At 56.4% G+C, this 15,703-nt stretch overlaps 4 protein-coding genes across 4 annotated transcripts; 2 read left to right on the forward strand and 2 right to left on the reverse strand.

Moving 5' to 3' along the window:
- Nucleotides 1–2,427: 2,427 nt before the first annotated feature.
- On the forward strand, nt 2,428–4,578 carry LMH87_006630 (uncharacterized protein; the record flags this gene model as incomplete). The annotated part of the gene is made up of 3 exons (XM_056204546.1): nt 2,428–2,735; nt 2,801–2,962; nt 3,075–4,578. 3 exons carry the CDS (start codon nt 2,428–2,430, stop codon nt 4,576–4,578), a joined length of 1,974 nt encoding a protein of 657 aa, XP_056059893.1.
- Nucleotides 4,579–10,256: 5,678 nt separating this feature from the next.
- LMH87_006631 (uncharacterized protein) lies at nt 10,257–12,055 on the reverse strand (the record flags this gene model as incomplete). The annotated part of the gene is made up of 3 exons (XM_056204547.1): nt 10,257–11,220; nt 11,282–11,490; nt 11,645–12,055. The coding sequence occupies 3 exons, from the start codon at nt 12,053–12,055 to the stop codon at nt 10,257–10,259; spliced, it is 1,584 nt and encodes a 527-aa protein (XP_056059894.1).
- A 39-nt stretch (nt 12,056–12,094) lies between these two features.
- Nucleotides 12,095–12,357, reverse strand: LMH87_006632 (uncharacterized protein; the record flags this gene model as incomplete). Its single annotated transcript, XM_056204549.1, has 2 exons — nt 12,095–12,199; nt 12,256–12,357. The coding sequence occupies 2 exons, from the start codon at nt 12,355–12,357 to the stop codon at nt 12,095–12,097; spliced, it is 207 nt and encodes a 68-aa protein (XP_056059895.1).
- Nucleotides 12,358–13,761: 1,404 nt separating this feature from the next.
- On the forward strand, nt 13,762–15,179 carry LMH87_006633 (uncharacterized protein; the record flags this gene model as incomplete). The annotated part of the gene is made up of 3 exons (XM_056204550.1): nt 13,762–13,774; nt 13,876–14,137; nt 14,315–15,179. 3 exons carry the CDS (start codon nt 13,762–13,764, stop codon nt 15,177–15,179), a joined length of 1,140 nt encoding a protein of 379 aa, XP_056059896.1.
- Between the last annotated feature and the right edge of the window lie 524 nt (nt 15,180–15,703).

Consider the following 15,703-nt stretch of genomic DNA (forward strand, 5'->3'; position numbering starts at 1 on the left):
GAGCAGCCGTCTGTTGTTGCTGTTGGGGAACGGTTAATCTACCTGTTAGCGCCCTGGGGTCATGCTGCGATACTGGCAGAAGCAAGTGAAGCCGTGATTCACAGGCCCTGTGCGTCGTGCAGACACGCCCCTCCCTCCAAGGCTCTCGCTCGCTCTGCCTCCGCCTCCCTCGCCTGCCCAATCGCGGCATGCATCACCTGGGGCCCCGTCCTCTTATTCAAATAGTCCCTATCTCGGAGGAGGGTGCTTCTTCCGTCTGCTGCTGTGATGGAGGGACGGGGTGCTGGGCGAGTGTCCCGCAATCGTCTGCCCCCCTCACGTTGGATATATAAATCCGCGACTCTCCCAGCATACCCGTTGCCTTTCCAATCAGATCAGACTACAAATTAAGCTTCGACATTGCCCAACAGTCTGAAGTTTAAAGTTTTTCTCCTTCCTCTTCTTCTTCTTCTTTTGTTCGAATAGCATCGATCCCTGGTGCTTCGCTCAAAAGCAGACCTTCATCTGTAAGTCGCCGGTCCTCCATCGCTTCCCCACACCGAGGGCCGTTTGCAAGCCAAACGGCCGCCTTGATGCTACACTCGACGTCTTCACCTTTCATCCATTCGGTCGACACGAGTCCTTTGACTCAATCAGCTGTACATGGATGAATACGATCGAAGTCGCGCCCCCTTCCGAATACTGACACAAGCCCAACGTCGCTGCATGGCCGTTGTATCATCTCCACATGTGCTAACAGCGGTTCGCCTCACTTTAGTTCGATCCGATCGTACCGAACGTCGAAACAAACGTGTGAGTTTGACTCTTCTCGTCCTCTATATGCGAATCTCTTGGATTTGCTTGAAGATTTGCTGCCGCAAGGCTGCAACGCTTTGTCCCAGGGCATCGCATCGTGTTCGGCATCGACTTCGGAGCACTCCAAGAGCGGGCATATTACACTGCAATACTGTGAAGCAAATAACTGACATAAAAATAGTCATCGTTCGAGATCAGATCTGGTCGACTTCGGTTGTGTCGATACCCTCCCACAGTACGCTCGCCCGCCTGCACTGCTCGACGAAGAATACACAGCTGACATTCGTCAAGACCATTATTCTGCAAGCTGTTCCGGCAGAATAATCCGTATGCATTCTCAACAGCACAAGGTAAGTCATCACTAGTGATTGTGCCTGCTCTATCTTGTGTCCGGCTTCGGTGCGGTGCAGCGTCCGCTTTGCCTGTGCACTGCTATCGACTTGGCCTCGACTTGGCTTCGAGATGGCTTCTGAGTTTGCTTTGCCGAACGACAAAGTGACAGGAGATATTTGTGTAAGTGCCATCCATTCTTTTCTGTCAATTTTTCTCTTTGCCATCTTTGTTCCGTTGGCTCGTCGCTCTTTTCCCATCTTCAGTTCCTTCGACCCCGGCTCGTCGCTCTTGCTGTGCCTATACTTGCCTCTCCTCTCCACACGCGATGCAAGTCATCCGAACTCTGCTCGCCCGCACCACCGGCGAGCCCCTCTGGCAGTACCCAATCGCTGGCTGGAGAGCAGCAGAGCGAGGAGAGGGGCGATCTACTGCGGGCAAGCAACCACGCAGTAGACCCAGCAAGAGAGGCTGCCCTACTGAGTACAGTGCTGCTCTGGTGTAACAGGCGCGGGAGTCTCCGTTGCCTTACGCAACCGCACAAACGCTGGCACCAAAAGACGCTGGGCTCGGAGAGCGACAGCCAGGAGCTGGTAGAGTCACACCCCTGGTCTTGTCTGCGCCTTGGTGTGACGGATAAACGCATGCCATCCACCCTGACGCGGGTTTCGGGCCCCAAAAAGTACTCGCATGTACAGTACTTTGTTGCGCGCGCACTGGAAACTGGCTCCTCCAAGCTTTGGGTTGGGCCAACGAGCACGACGCCACGCAAGCCATGCCATGCAGCTCTCCCCCCTGCAAGGCGAGGCTAGCGTCTGCACACCCGAATCAACCCTGTCCCTCCTCTGCTTGTCTTGTGCGCCAGCCTCTCCGGACGCCCAAAGAGTTTACTTGCTAATGCATCTCCAACTGCAGGGTCGCCTGGGCTGGACACACCGGCAATGAGCCTCCCCAGAACCATCTCATGGAGGGGGCGTGCGACAGCGACAACGTTGGCCCAAATGGAGAGGGAGGGGGTCATCGGGATGTCGCACTGCGCCCGCCTGGAGAACAATAGAGCATGGCCCTTTACACACGTACACAGTCTAACATGTTCTTGTCTTATAGCAGGACTACGAATCCTCCACCCCGACGGCGTGCGGGGGGCTCGAAACCTTTTCTCTCGGATCTCTGTCCCAGTCTGGGGGCTACAGGTGAGCTTTTATTCCTTTTATTGGCCCATTCGGTCCTTTCGACTCTACACTCCCGTCCGGTGCTTTTATTTGTCTCTCGCAATACTCTCTTACACAACACACCCGTCCCATGGACGGGTACCGGTCCTCTCCCAGTATTACCCCCCTGCACCAGACCACATCCACAGTATATACGCACCTTCATACGTCTTTTGCTTATAATACCCGTTCATCCTCCCCGTCCCATGATCACCTCTGTCATTCCAATGTCCACATTGCTCAGGCATTGGCTCCCCGATCTCAAAGCACGCCGTCTCTGCCCTGTTATGCACATTCACCCAATCATTATACACGCACTTCTGCGGGTCGTGTAACCTTCAAGAAACGAGGGGCTTGTGTCGCGCTACACAAGGCTCTTGGTGTGACTTCAATCTCCCTGTACTTGCCGCTCAGATTGTCCCCGCCACTCTGATCCTGATTGCGAGACTGACGAGTATAAATAGATATAGCCAGACTCCTACAAGCGTCAACCCGCAAGAGACAATTGTGCAGACTGGACTACAGTCTGAATTCGCGGCATACACAGACGCCATAACCCCTGCTGCCTACTACCACGGCTACGCAGGCTACCCGACGGCCGACGTCAGGCAACAGATCCCGAGCCAGTAAGTACATGAACATTTCCGATTCTCGTCTTTTTTGCAGCATCTTGTGTGGAGGATACTGTTGGATGGTGAAATTTTTGACGTGCGTTCTAACGAGGTAATCTTCTTGCAGACCAACGGCTCCAGCACCATCGCTCACAAACTTGAGAGGCCACTCTGGTGCTCAGCAATCTCCGCAGAAATTCCTGAGTGCGCGAGACCAGTGCAGAGGCGATACACCACTATTTGGGAGAAAGCAAGAGGCTGTTCGAAACAACAAAGCATTGCCCGCCAACTTCAGCACCGTGATGAGCGGTCGAGGTTCATGGGCCGGCGCCGGCGCCCAGCTGCCACTGGCCAGCACATACCAGCCAGCGCAGGAATCGCGGGAGCATAGCATGAGCCCGTCGTATAACTCGCGCCCGGCTACGGAAGATGTCGTGTTACCCATGGGCGTCACTGAGCAACTGGGCACGCTCCAGTACCATGACGCCGATGGAAACCCCACGGGCACTACAATCAGTGCCGACATCTCGGCGCAAATCCACAAAAACTTTTTCTTTGGCGAAAAGCACTACACATGCTATCGCAGAAACTATATGGCATGCATCTGCTCGTACGAGCTGACGCCGTACTTTCCTGGGGTGCAAATACACTTCACACCAATGGGCAGCTCAGAAGCGCTTCCCATTGTAGGCTTTGCCATGACCATCTCGGCGTGTGTCTCCAAGCACCCGCATCAGGAGGTTATCATCCTCCAGCACACCCCGAAGCGCGACAAGGGGCCTATTGCCCAGCCATGCAAGCAACCATTGGGCCCCAAAAACAGGCGTGCCCTTGGGACACCACCTCACATGGGTGGTAGTCTTCATGAGGCTGCTCAAGCAGTGCGTCCGGTCTTCTCGGACATTTATGGGACGACTGAGACGCAGTCGCAAAACAGCGGGATGCACATCAGCAGTCTGCCAACAGAGCACAACTTTGATCGCATCCAGTTCAAGACGGCGACCGCGAACAATGGGGAGCGCAGGGCTGGTCAGCAATGCTACCAGCTGGTCGTCGAGCTGTGGGGAGATCTGGGGCCCACCAACCCCGACCGCCGCTGGGCTAAGCTCGCGATCAAGAGGTCGTGCGAGGTTGTGGTGCGAGGTCGATCGCCCGGCCACTACCAGAAAGAGCGACGCAAGAGCTCGGGTAGTGGCGGCGGCGGGGGGCCCTCGCCGCACGGAAACTACGGCGGCGGTGGTAACGCGGGCGTGAGCGACTACAGCGCGGGCGGCATGATGCCCACCGTCAACGGCTACGCAGCGCCAGGCTCATATGACCACCGCGGCGGCGGCAGCATGTACACCAACAATGGTGGCCAAAACCGTCGCGACATGGGTCCCTACTCGCTCGAGCCCAAAGCCACCTACAGCGACAACAGGTTTTTTCCCTCGTCGTACACGAACCCGTCTCCGTACGCAGACGCCGGCTTCTACGGGCAGCAGGCTGCGCAAGCGAACAGTGTGCTGCCGCGCCCGGAGCGCATGGGGCTTGACCGCTGCAACGTCAGCAACGCGGGCTCCCCCACTGGCGTTTTGCCCCCTTTGGCCGTGCCTTCCATGATGGCGGGAAGCTTCATGCCGAGTTCATAAAAGAAAGAGAAAAAAATGTTTCTTTGAGCTTTGGCTGAAGTGGGCTCCACGGGGGGGGGGGGGGGGGGGGGGGGGCGACACATATGACGAGGGAAGAGTGAACAAACCATTTTTCTCCGCGTGTGGAGTCCAAAAGAGCCTTGGGGAAATAACTACTAACCCGTTGCCAGGTGCACCAAGATGGGTGTTGGTCCAGGACCTCAGAGATGGGGTAACGACGGGAAACCCCCTCCCGTCCTATGTGGAATTGTTCACAGTTTTTTCTTCTCTACAATTTGTAAGAGCATGGAGTTTCCCTGCTTGTTTGAGTACTACTTGACCGGAAGGCTGCAAAGCCTGGAGTGTGCGGGCATTATACCAGGTTTTAAAACGGGCAAAAAAGGGCCAGATTGGGGACAGCCCTCGGTGTTTTTCGGTGTCATCACAAAGCCCAAGTGGCTTGTCAATTTGTTTTCTCTCTCTATTATACTTGAGCTTGACTGCGGGATAAAAAAAGGTGGCCCGGATTTCAATTATTTTAGCTTAACCATTTCAACGGCCGAGACCATATATACCGGAGTTCTTTTTTTATAAAATTTGAATACACTACAGTATACCAGCAAAGTGCTCTCCCTCCCAGATGTCAAGTTGGGCTGTGGCTGGCCTTTGCCTCGAGTCGCTCGCTCCTCAACGGCAACCTAATTTCCTACATGCTTCACCGACCCCAGAATTATCTTGCTTTATTTCCTTGCATCTTTTTTATGCTCTGTTCTGCTCTGTTTCATGCAGCGGCTCGTCACACAAGATGTGTGCAACGAGAAATCGACAAGACTTGCAGGCCGGGACAACGGCGAGACACACACGCACGCACACAGCAGACCATGGACTGATAAGCCGTGGCTGGCTGGCTGACCGCTTGGAGCCCACATCCGCTCTCCTTCTCTTTCCCTTCTCTCGCTTAACCAAGGTTGAACGCGGCGAAACACGACGCAGCCTCAAGTGTTCTCTTTGTTTCTCAAGGGCATGTATGTGCATTTGAGTCGTATCCGCAGCCTGCCTGCTGCGCGTGTGGCTCGGTGTGGGAATCTCGACAGCGAGCCTCTCGGACAAAGGTGGGTTTGCCGGTTTCTGACGTGCGTCGCAGGCTGGCTGGCTCGTCTGCCCGCCCGGCCGCCCGCCGCGCGCGCGCGCTGACCGGTTTTTATTGTCTACATGGGGCGGACGGGTACTGGCAGGAAAGAGACAGAGGGCCGATCACTTGTTCTGAATCATTCAAGACATGTTGCGTCTTTGCGCCGTCGGTTGCGCCGCTCTATTTCTTGAACAAGTCTTCTTTTTTTACGCCTTCAATATTTGTTTAGCCGACCGAGTCGGGGCGCGCCACACTTCTGTAAGCCATCGGTGCCTCTGCATTGCCTTCGATGCAAAGAACCTCGGGGGAGGCACGCGTCGGGGAATTCTTCTTCTTTGGCCCGGTGCATACGTTGAATTAAATCAGCGGCAACGGGCCCTTCCTCGTCTTCTCACCCCCTTCTCAGAGGCAGGCACGGGAAGAGGAATCATGGGAGTCATTTCGTATGTCGCGCGGCTCGCCGCATCGATTTCTTTGATCTTTCCGTTTCCGCCTCTTTTTTCTACCGCTTCTCGAAGCTAGCCATAGCTTTTTCGGAACAAAGAGAAAGACAGGGCCGTCGCAGTTCGTTTTCGTCTAACTACTCCGGAGCTTGGCCGATGCACACCAGTAATGGCACGGCCAATACACACGCCCCCTCCTCTTCATTGCCTGCTCCGCCTCCACCGGGGGGTCCCCCCTGGCATGGCCAGCCTGCTGCATCTTGCATAAGTCGCGCTGCTGTGTTTGCTGGCTTAGCTAGGATACGTCCAGGGGAGCGTCTCGTCAGGGGGAGGACACGAGCAGAAGAAAGAGGCTCGTGGCAAAAGAAAGAAAGAGTAGATGGCCATGGACCGGCGCGGAGGCGGGAAGCGCCCCCCCCCCCCCCGGGAAAGGCTTCCGATGTGACCTGTCGCATACCACAATAACGGTCTTGTCCTTATTTTTAGGAGAGTTTCTCTGAAGTCTTCGGGGGTGGTAATACAAACCTAGAGGCTCATGGCGGGCAGCATGGCCGCATTACACCAGATTCCTCCGGTTTTGGACATGGGGTGGACGCCATGAAGAATGGTCGCGTGCAGGGAAAACGTTGGCAGCCTTTTCCGTCGTTCTCTTCTTTTTCTGGTCATTGCTACTTTTATTTCGAGCTGCCTTTTGCGCTACTGAGACTTCCTTGCATTGGGGGGGGGGGTCTAAAAGCTGCAGCTATGATGGCATGGCCACCACCGTACGCAGAGGCTGGCGCTGCAGCTATCTTCCCATGCGCGTGTGTGTGACCAACAAAGGAATCTCGTTCCAACGTGTATCAGTAGTTGGGCATCTTGTACCTCCTCATCGTGGTGCCCTTCTCGTGCGATATCGGCAAGAGCCGCTCCCCCCAGTGGCAGAAGACTGCTTCCATGAGGTCATATGGCAAAGGCCCAAGAGAAGATTAATAATGCCAGCACAGCAAGTGGCCCTGGTCTGTCGAGTAAAAGATGCGTTGTCTACACCCTCCTCTCTTATGAGACCGCCAGGGTTGCGGGTAATTTAGGACAAAAAAGCCCAGCATCAGCCTTGCGTCTCGCTTCAACACCCATGTAAATGGAAAGGCACAGGTGACGAATGCGTCCAAAATCTTGGTTCCGTGTTGCACAGCAGCAAAACTGCCGTCATCAGGACGCTTTTTCGTTTCGTCTGGCGTGCGCTGGCAGGTGATCAGTGAGTCAGGCTGGTTTAAAAAAAAAAGTGGTTGCTATTCAACCAAGCCATCCCCCGGCACACCTCTTGCGCCACTCCTGTAGCCCCCCTTCAATCTAGATGGGCATCATACTACATCTGTACAGCACACTCGGCTCGCTAGCATGCAAAGATTCGGGTCTAGCCCACGGCCGTCGTCCTTGGTTATTTGCGATGAGCTTGGGGCGTCGACGAAGAAAACAAGGCTTGGTCGTCGCCCCGGCTGGCTGCATTGCAAAGAGCGGTGCTGGTTGCGCCCGCAACGACGCGAATTTCAGCTCGTCACACCGAGTCGGACAGTTGCCAGTTGGAGAGCAAAGGCAAGGGTGGATGGAGGGTGGCCGTCAAGGAGAAAAACAATATTAATAGGGCAATGCTGCGTATTGACTGCCTATTGCGGCCTCTTGCAGATTCAGCAACTTGCTAGAGTGTATTTCCCTCGCCTTTGCGCCCGTTTCATTGGGCTGAACAGAACGAAAAGATTGGGTATGAGTGGGACAATCGGCGCTGTCAGTCCGTTCCGGGGGGGGGGGGGGGGGGGGGGGGCGTGGTTTCACTGTTAGTCAACGGCAACAACATCATTCGGCCGGCGTCCGAACGGGAATACCTTCTCCACTCCCCTGCCCAATCTCTAGAACTGGGGCAGGAAAACAAGCATGTACGTCAAAGAAACGTAGATCCAGAGGAGGGGACTATTTTCCACGTGTATGTGTTACACAGCTCGCGCCAGCCCTGGCATTAGAGGAAGCGGCCCCTCACCAAGGATCCTTGAGATGAGATTTAAATTGGGCACACAGCATGTGAAGAAACCCATGATTGCCCGTTCAACGGTTGGGCACGTTTTGGGCTTTTCTCTTTTGCTGCTCTGAAGCTAAAGGTTTCGAGCCATTACTAGAGACACAGAGAGAGAGAGAGGAGGAACGGCGCGGGCTTGGCGTCGCAACGGACGCCTTTGCCTAAAGCAGTAAGAGGCGGAATACTTTCCATAATAACGTCACAACGGCATTCCCACCACATTCTGCTCAATTGCGGAAATGCACCCGCGGCCGCAACAGAAAAGGAGCAAGAAACGTTGTGGAAACTGCGATGGCGAGGAAAGGCGACGCATTGCCTTCGGAAGTCTCCGGGACGGGCATCTCTCTCAACATGTCAGAGTTATGAATCCGAGACTTTGATGCATGGCTATGATGAAGAGGACAGCAATTAAAGTAGACGGGAATCTCATTCTTGATGCTGTGGCATGCCTCCTGCACGGATGCAAGTCTTTCATCAGCGCACCCAGCCCGAGAACCCACACACACTCACACGCACACATCCTGGTCATCTTGCATGCTTGCCCTTTGCAAACCCCGGTCTGTGGGCTTCATGCAGCCCTTCACCGGTGAGGGGCAGCTGATGTCTGATTCGTCCCAGCCCTGCGCGCATCAGCTCCAGACAATCAACCATTGCCTGTTTCCCTTTTGAGGGATCCACAAGCCTGGAGACAGCACTCGTCTGCAGGCCCGGTGGGGGGGAAGAGCCTCTCCGATTTCAATCAAAGAGATGGCGACAGGATGCAATGTACAGATTACATTCGGAGTCTTCTTTGCCTGTCCCTCTGTAGAGCAGGTCGACAAAGTATCGGTGACCTCGCGGGAAGAAGGGCTGCTAGTCTAGAACAAAAGATCCTCGGCAGATGCTCCTCACCGTTCTCAAGGACAGAAGCCGAGCGGGAATTTTGTAAAGCCCGAGAGAGAGGAGGTCTTTATTTTTTTTTTTTTTTTTTTTTTTTTTTGCTTCCCCTCTGTCCCCCGCCATACCATAGGAGGGGGATGCACGCAGGCTTTCCAAGTCAGAAGGGAGGGGTGCAAGTAGCCAAACGTAGATGACGGTGACGTCTGTTGCCATTGCGCCGGAAAAGAGATGTGTGCGAGAGAGAAAGAGGCCATTCTCCTCGATTTGATATTCCAGAACGAAAATAAAAATAAAAAGAATGTCTCCCAAGCCCGCGGAGAGGGGTTGTTGATCTTGGTTCCCGGCAGGCAAGCGTCGGGCGCGCCAGGGTTTCAATTAGACTGATGTTCTGTGCAACACACCAAATTCTTCTACAGCTTTTTTTGTCTTGGGAGTAGTTTTTATACACGATGGCTATGTGAAGAATACATGGCCCGATGGGAACTTCCGTTCAAAGAGGTTACACATGCTCGCGTAGAGTACGACCAGTTCCCAATTGCCACAACATGTACATACATTACAGGCACAGATGTATACACTCTCACACACACACTCACACACACACACCACGCTGCCGCCTTCTCCGTGGCTAACCTTCTTTATCAACCCACACACACCTCTTCCCACTTCGCTGCGAGAACCGGATCTCTTGATAAGTGGTACTCAGATTGAGGCTAGAAAACCAAGGATCAAAAAACATTTGAAATAGGGCAGTTTTCTCACGCCCCCCTGGCTGTTTTAGTCCCGGATACCGCCAAATGAAAGGACCGCCTGGGACCAAGACACGGAGATCCAGAAGACCTTTTCACTCCACCCGCACGGCCCCCATTGTTTATTGAGAAACGGCCCCATTGGGGCGGTTCAACGAACTGGTTTCGCAAAGTACCTTTTCCAAAAGGTACATGTAGTGACTTGAGATGCATTGCTTCCACGATAGACGCCCGCTCACACCTTTCATGCCCACCGTCGGGGTCTGCCCTGCCAGACTCGTTTGCCTGCCGCGAGCAATACCAGCAGCTAGCAGTGGCACATATCTCGTCTGCTTGCGTGGCGTCCGCCGCATTCGCAGCAGGCAGATGCCTTACACGACAGCGACGAAGGCGGTGCGCGCTCACAGCGGCGTCGGTGGCGGCAAGACGGCCCCCTCCTGAGGAGTCTAGACCCTCCAGATGGCATCTGACATGGCGGCGGCGGCGGCCATCTGCCCGACGTCATGGACGCGGAGCACGTCCGCCCCTCCATGGACGGCGGCCGCGACCGTCGCCGCCGTGCCCCAGGTGCGCGCCGCGGGGTCCGCGATGCCGGTGGCCTGCCCGACAAACGTCTTGCGGCTGGAGCCGACGAGCCACGGCAGACCCTCGAGGCCGGGCCAGGCGCGCAGCTCGTCGAGGCGCCGCAGGAGCTCGAGGTTGTGCGCGGCCGTCTTGGCGAAGCCCAGGCCCGGGTCGAGCATGATGCGCCAGCGCCGGATGCCCGCGGCCTCGGCGGCGGCGACGCGCGCGCGCAGCTCGGCGGCGACGGCGGGCACGACGCCGTCCGGGTAGTCGGCGAGCTGGTTCATCGTGCGCGGCGTGCCGCGCATGTGCATCAGGCAGATGGTCGCGCCGAGGCGGCCGACGGTGGGTAGCATGTCCGCGTCGAGCTGCCCCGCCGACACGTCGTTGATGATGTCGGCGCCGCGCGCAACGGCCTGCGCGGCGACCGAGGCGCGGTACGTGTCGACGCTGACGGCGACGTGGCCGCACCCGGGCATGCTCCGGATGAGCTCGACGGCGGGGAGCACGCGCGCGGCCTCCTCGTCCGCGCCGACCTCGGGGCGGCCGGGGGCGGTCGACTGGCCGCCGACGTCGATGATGGTGGCGCCGTCGCGCACCATGTCGAGGATGGTGCTCGACAGGTCGGTGGCCGCGTGCTTGCCGCCGTCGGAGAAGGAGTCGGGCGTGAGGTTGAGAATGGCCATGAGGCGCGACTTGCGGGTGGACGTCAGCGGTGTGAGCGGCGCTGCAGTAGCGGAGATGCGGGTGACGGAGGAGAGGGGCTCGCCGACGGGAAGGTCATTGAGGTAGTCTTGGACAAGCTTCCAAGGTTTAGAGGGGTCGATTGACTTGGAAGGGATGAGTCTGGCGGAAATAGCTGGTCAGCATGGGATGCGATACGGAGAATCACGACAGGGAGACCAACTCTGATAGTGGCCGGAGTACGAATTCTCGCTCGGGAATGCTAATATGGGGAACATTTAATCTGTCGTTTGATATTCTCTCATCTCCGTAAAGTAAAATATCGAGATCAATATTTCTTGGGCCTTTGTCGATGAGTTTGCGTCGACCAAGATCCTTTTCTATTGACTGGAGCACATCAAGCAGAGCCATTGGCTCCAATTCGGTCTCGACCTAGACGTAATGACGAATTAGCATGGTAATCTCAACATGGATTCAACCAGACAGCAAAGAACATTGTGTTCTGGTGAGTGATATGTTGAGATTGACCGTTGTTGAGCTCACGCATGGCATGCTCCATCCCGTCTTAGCTGGGCAGATTACGTACCTCACAAACGCCATTGAGAAAACGATCCTGGTCTGTCACGTACATGGGCTCCGTCTCCCAGAGGCTGCTTGTACGCGTGACCTTGATGCCTCGCCTGTCCATCTCGCTGCAGGCGCGCTCAATCTCAGCGACGCGGTCTCCCAAGTTGCCGCCAAGCGCAATGTACGCCGTGGTGGTGCTCTTGGCGCCACGGCAGCCACATCCTGCGTACGACCGGCGATTATTTCGGCTGGGAGCCAGCGAATGCAGCTTTGACGAAGCATGACGAGGGCGTGCGGCCGTCGACGGAAGTAGCGCGGCGCCGGCGTTAGCCCGGGAGGTGAGGGAACGGGATGCGCCGGCATGGACAGCTCGACAGGCCGAGGGCCAGGCGAGACGAGGGAGAGACGTCGAGGAGAGACGAGGATTCATGGCGCGACTGATGAATTGGCGATGGATATCTAATGTGCGTTACTGGCGCATCATGAGTATTGATTTGTTGATGGTAATCGAAGTGGTCGGTGGTTGCGGAGCAGGATTTTTTTTGGAGGCGCCAACAGTGGGCGGTAGCGGCCGCTGTGCATGTTAGTCTGGGCGGCCTACAAAGCAACGAAGCATTTGCATCATTTTACAAAATTGACTCTACATGGTGTCCGATCAAAGGCGTCTTTCAGCCTCCCAGCTCTTTTCGAGACCAGAAGATGAGATGTACATGCCGTCAATGCTGCGCGCATCGGAAATGGTTCCGTCAAGCCCTGGTTGCGCTAACAATAGAGTGTAAAGTCCGGTCGAGGCTGTAGCTCGGCGTGTCGCTGGTGAGGTACCTGGCTTTTGTATGCAAATTTGGTGGGAGATGCAGGTACCATTTCGCAACAGCGCTCCCGTCAGGCGGCATCAGTCACCAACGGTCCCGTTGCAGCAGCCGGCTATAGCGCTACGAGTACGGATGGTAGGTAGCCGATCACGAGCAAGGTCGAGGAACAGCGTATGCGCAATGTAATCACATTCCGGCTCACGGCTGTGGCAAAGGCACCAAATCAGCGTCTGAAATTAAGCTTTGCGACGATCTGGCTCGTGGATGCGGCAAATCCGAGCGGACGTAGTCGGCGAGACGAGATGCGGGTGAGAGATTGTGGGTGACCCCGGGGGGGGGGGGGGGGGGTTTATCAATCTGTCTTGGGGTAAGAGATACTGGCAGTAGAGAAGCGTGGCGACGACATCAGGTCACTTTGGTCGCCTACCGAGTTTGAGTACGGCCCATTCGATTGCCTTGTCGGCCTGGCTCGCCTCTCAGACGGCAGAGTCGACGCTTGTGACAGCGCGGCATGGGGCCATATGGGCCGCTGGAGGGTTGGCAGATATAGCCGGGCGGACAGGACACCCTGCCACCACGCCACTGGCTATATGCGCTGGAACGAGGGGAAGAGGGGCGCTGGGGAAGGGTGAGAACCGCTGTAAACTGGCGGTTTTGGGGCCGCATGTGCCCCGCGAAGGGAGCGGTATGACAGCGGTCTCGGGTGCTGCAAGATGTTTGTAGGCAGGTACATGGAAGTGCGCAAATGCCGGACCACCTGCTGACTGCGACGAAGAAAAAAAAAAAAGTGCACACTTGATGCAGCCTCAAAAATCGCATATCCATGTCCGCGGGATTACTCTACCATTCGCCATCCCAGAAGGGCAGCAATTCCGGTAGTCGGGGCCGTGTCGTCGCGCTGTCCCTCGGCATCTTACCCCAGATTGTATGGGGTCCGGAGGTGCCTAGAATCAAGCACTAAAAAGCCACCCAGGGACTGGGGGCTCCCACTGGCCTTTGGCGGCCTTCAGCGGCCTTCAGCGGCCTTCAGTGGTCTGCCTGAACTCTGTCCAGCGCTCGCGGCCCCACTATACCTTTGGGGATGGCTGCCACTCTCCGAGCTTGTGCCTCGGCTCATTCTGCTTCCCCGGCGACACTCCGCGCATCCAAAAATCCGTTATTAGACTTCCCACCTGCGCCTTTCTGCTCATTCCTTCTTCTCCTCCTTCATCCATCTTTTTGTCTTCATCTTTTCTTCTTCTTATTCCTCCCCGGCAATCTGACACTGTCGTTGCTTTCCTTCTCCTCTTCTCCCTAGATACCACACATCACACAACCAGTCACAATGGCCTCTCCTCGTACGTTTTATGCTCTCTCTGGCTCTGCCGCCACCTCGGTCTACGAGAATCCCTCAACGGCGCGCAGAAACAAATGCTAACAAGGTCTTTTCCAACTACAGAGCAGATCCGCACTCCCATCACCGATCTTTTCAAGATCAAGCACCCCATCCTGCTTGCCGGCATGAACGTCGCTGCCGGTCCCAAGCTGGCTGCCGCCGTCACCAACGCCGGTGGTATGGGTGTCATTGGCGGTGTCGGCTACACCCCCGAGATGCTCAAGGAGCAAATCGCCGAGCTCAAGGAGTACCTCGACGACAAGAACGCTCCTTTCGGTGTCGACCTGCTCCTCCCCCAGGTCGGCGGCAGCGCCCGTAAGACCAAGTAAGCAAACCCGCACCTCGAAAACTCCGGTCTCTCCGCCACGCTAGTCGAGGGCCCAGTCGTCACATGTGCAAACACGCGACTGCGTCATGGCATGCGCAAGGCTGAGAACAGAGCCGAGCATTGCAATCCGCGCCCCAAAGCCAACATATGCTAACATGTACTCCCTCTGCGCAGCCACGACTACACCAAGGGCAAGCTCGACGAGCTCGTCGACATCATCATCGAGTCCGGTGCCAAGCTCTTCGTCTCCGCCGTCGGTGTCCCCCCCAAGCACGTCGTCGACCGCCTGCACAAGGCCGGCATCCTCTACATGAACATGGTCGGCCACGTCAAGCACGCCAAGAAGTGCGTTGACATTGGCGTCGACATCATCTGCGCCCAGGGCGGCGAGGGCGGTGGCCACACCGGCGACACCCCCACCACCGTCCTCATCCCTGCCGTCGTCGAGGCCGTCAAGAACGCCAAGTCGCCCCTCACCGGCGGCCCCGTCCAGGTCATCGCCGCCGGCGGCATCCACAACGGCCAGCTGCTCGCCGCCTCGCTCATGATGGGCGCCTCGGGCGTCTGGGTCGGCACGCGCTTCATCCTCACCGACGAGGCCGGCGCCCCCCGCGTCCACAAGGAGGCCGTCAAGAACGCCGGCCACGACGACAACATCCGCACCATCATCTTCACCGGCCGCCCCATGCGCGTCCACAACAACCCCTACATCAACAACTGGGAGACGGAGCGCCAGCAGGAAATGAAGGAGCTCGCCGCCAAGGGCACCATCCCCTACGAGGCCGACCTCGACAAGTTCATGGACGTCATCGACTCGGGCGACCAGAAGAAGATGGGCGAGGCCGCCAAGAAGATTGGCATCGAGGCCCTCTCCCTCGACGAGGACGACGACCCCATCGACGCCTTCCGCCCCCTGCTCATGGGCAAGTGCGCCGCTGTTGTCAACGAGCAAAAGTCGGCCCGTGCCGTCATCGACGAGTTTGTCAACGACGCCGTCTCCTGGATGCAGCGCGGCAACAAGATGATTGCCAAGCTGTAAATGCAAATTTACACTACGAAAACAAAAACCATATGAAACAACTATATCATCTCATGGCTCGGCTTCGGCCAGCGTGAGAGGGAGAGCGGGATCGCTCTTCACCATTTTTGGGTGTTTTTATTTTCCTTTGTCGTATATCCTGTAGATTAGAAAGCATCTGAATAACGAGTCAAAAAATGGAAAACAAGACTGTTAAAAAATGTTAAAAAACATTATCGCCTCATTCGAAGCCTTCCTGTGACAACACTTTTATGCCCTGGTGATGCCCTGTGGCGTCCATTACGTCCAGCCCACGTATTTTGGCTGACATGTGATGCCGCCCGCTTCCGCCGAGTCCATGTTGCCGAACCATCGGCCTTGTTTCCCCACAAATGGCCCTTCCGACGCCAAAGTCTCCTCGCTCGCTCGCTCGCTCCGGACACTTTGCCGCTTTCGTTCAGGCACTGGCGAGCTGCGGAGAGAAAAGGGGTTTGGGCGCTGGGCTGGCGAATGTCCGAACCCAGTCAACTAACTGCGTTCCTCCG

Source organism: Akanthomyces muscarius, chromosome 1, assembly GCF_028009165.1.
Source record: "Akanthomyces muscarius strain Ve6 chromosome 1, whole genome shotgun sequence".
In the NCBI taxonomy this organism is placed as follows: domain Eukaryota; kingdom Fungi; phylum Ascomycota; class Sordariomycetes; order Hypocreales; family Cordycipitaceae; genus Akanthomyces; species Akanthomyces muscarius.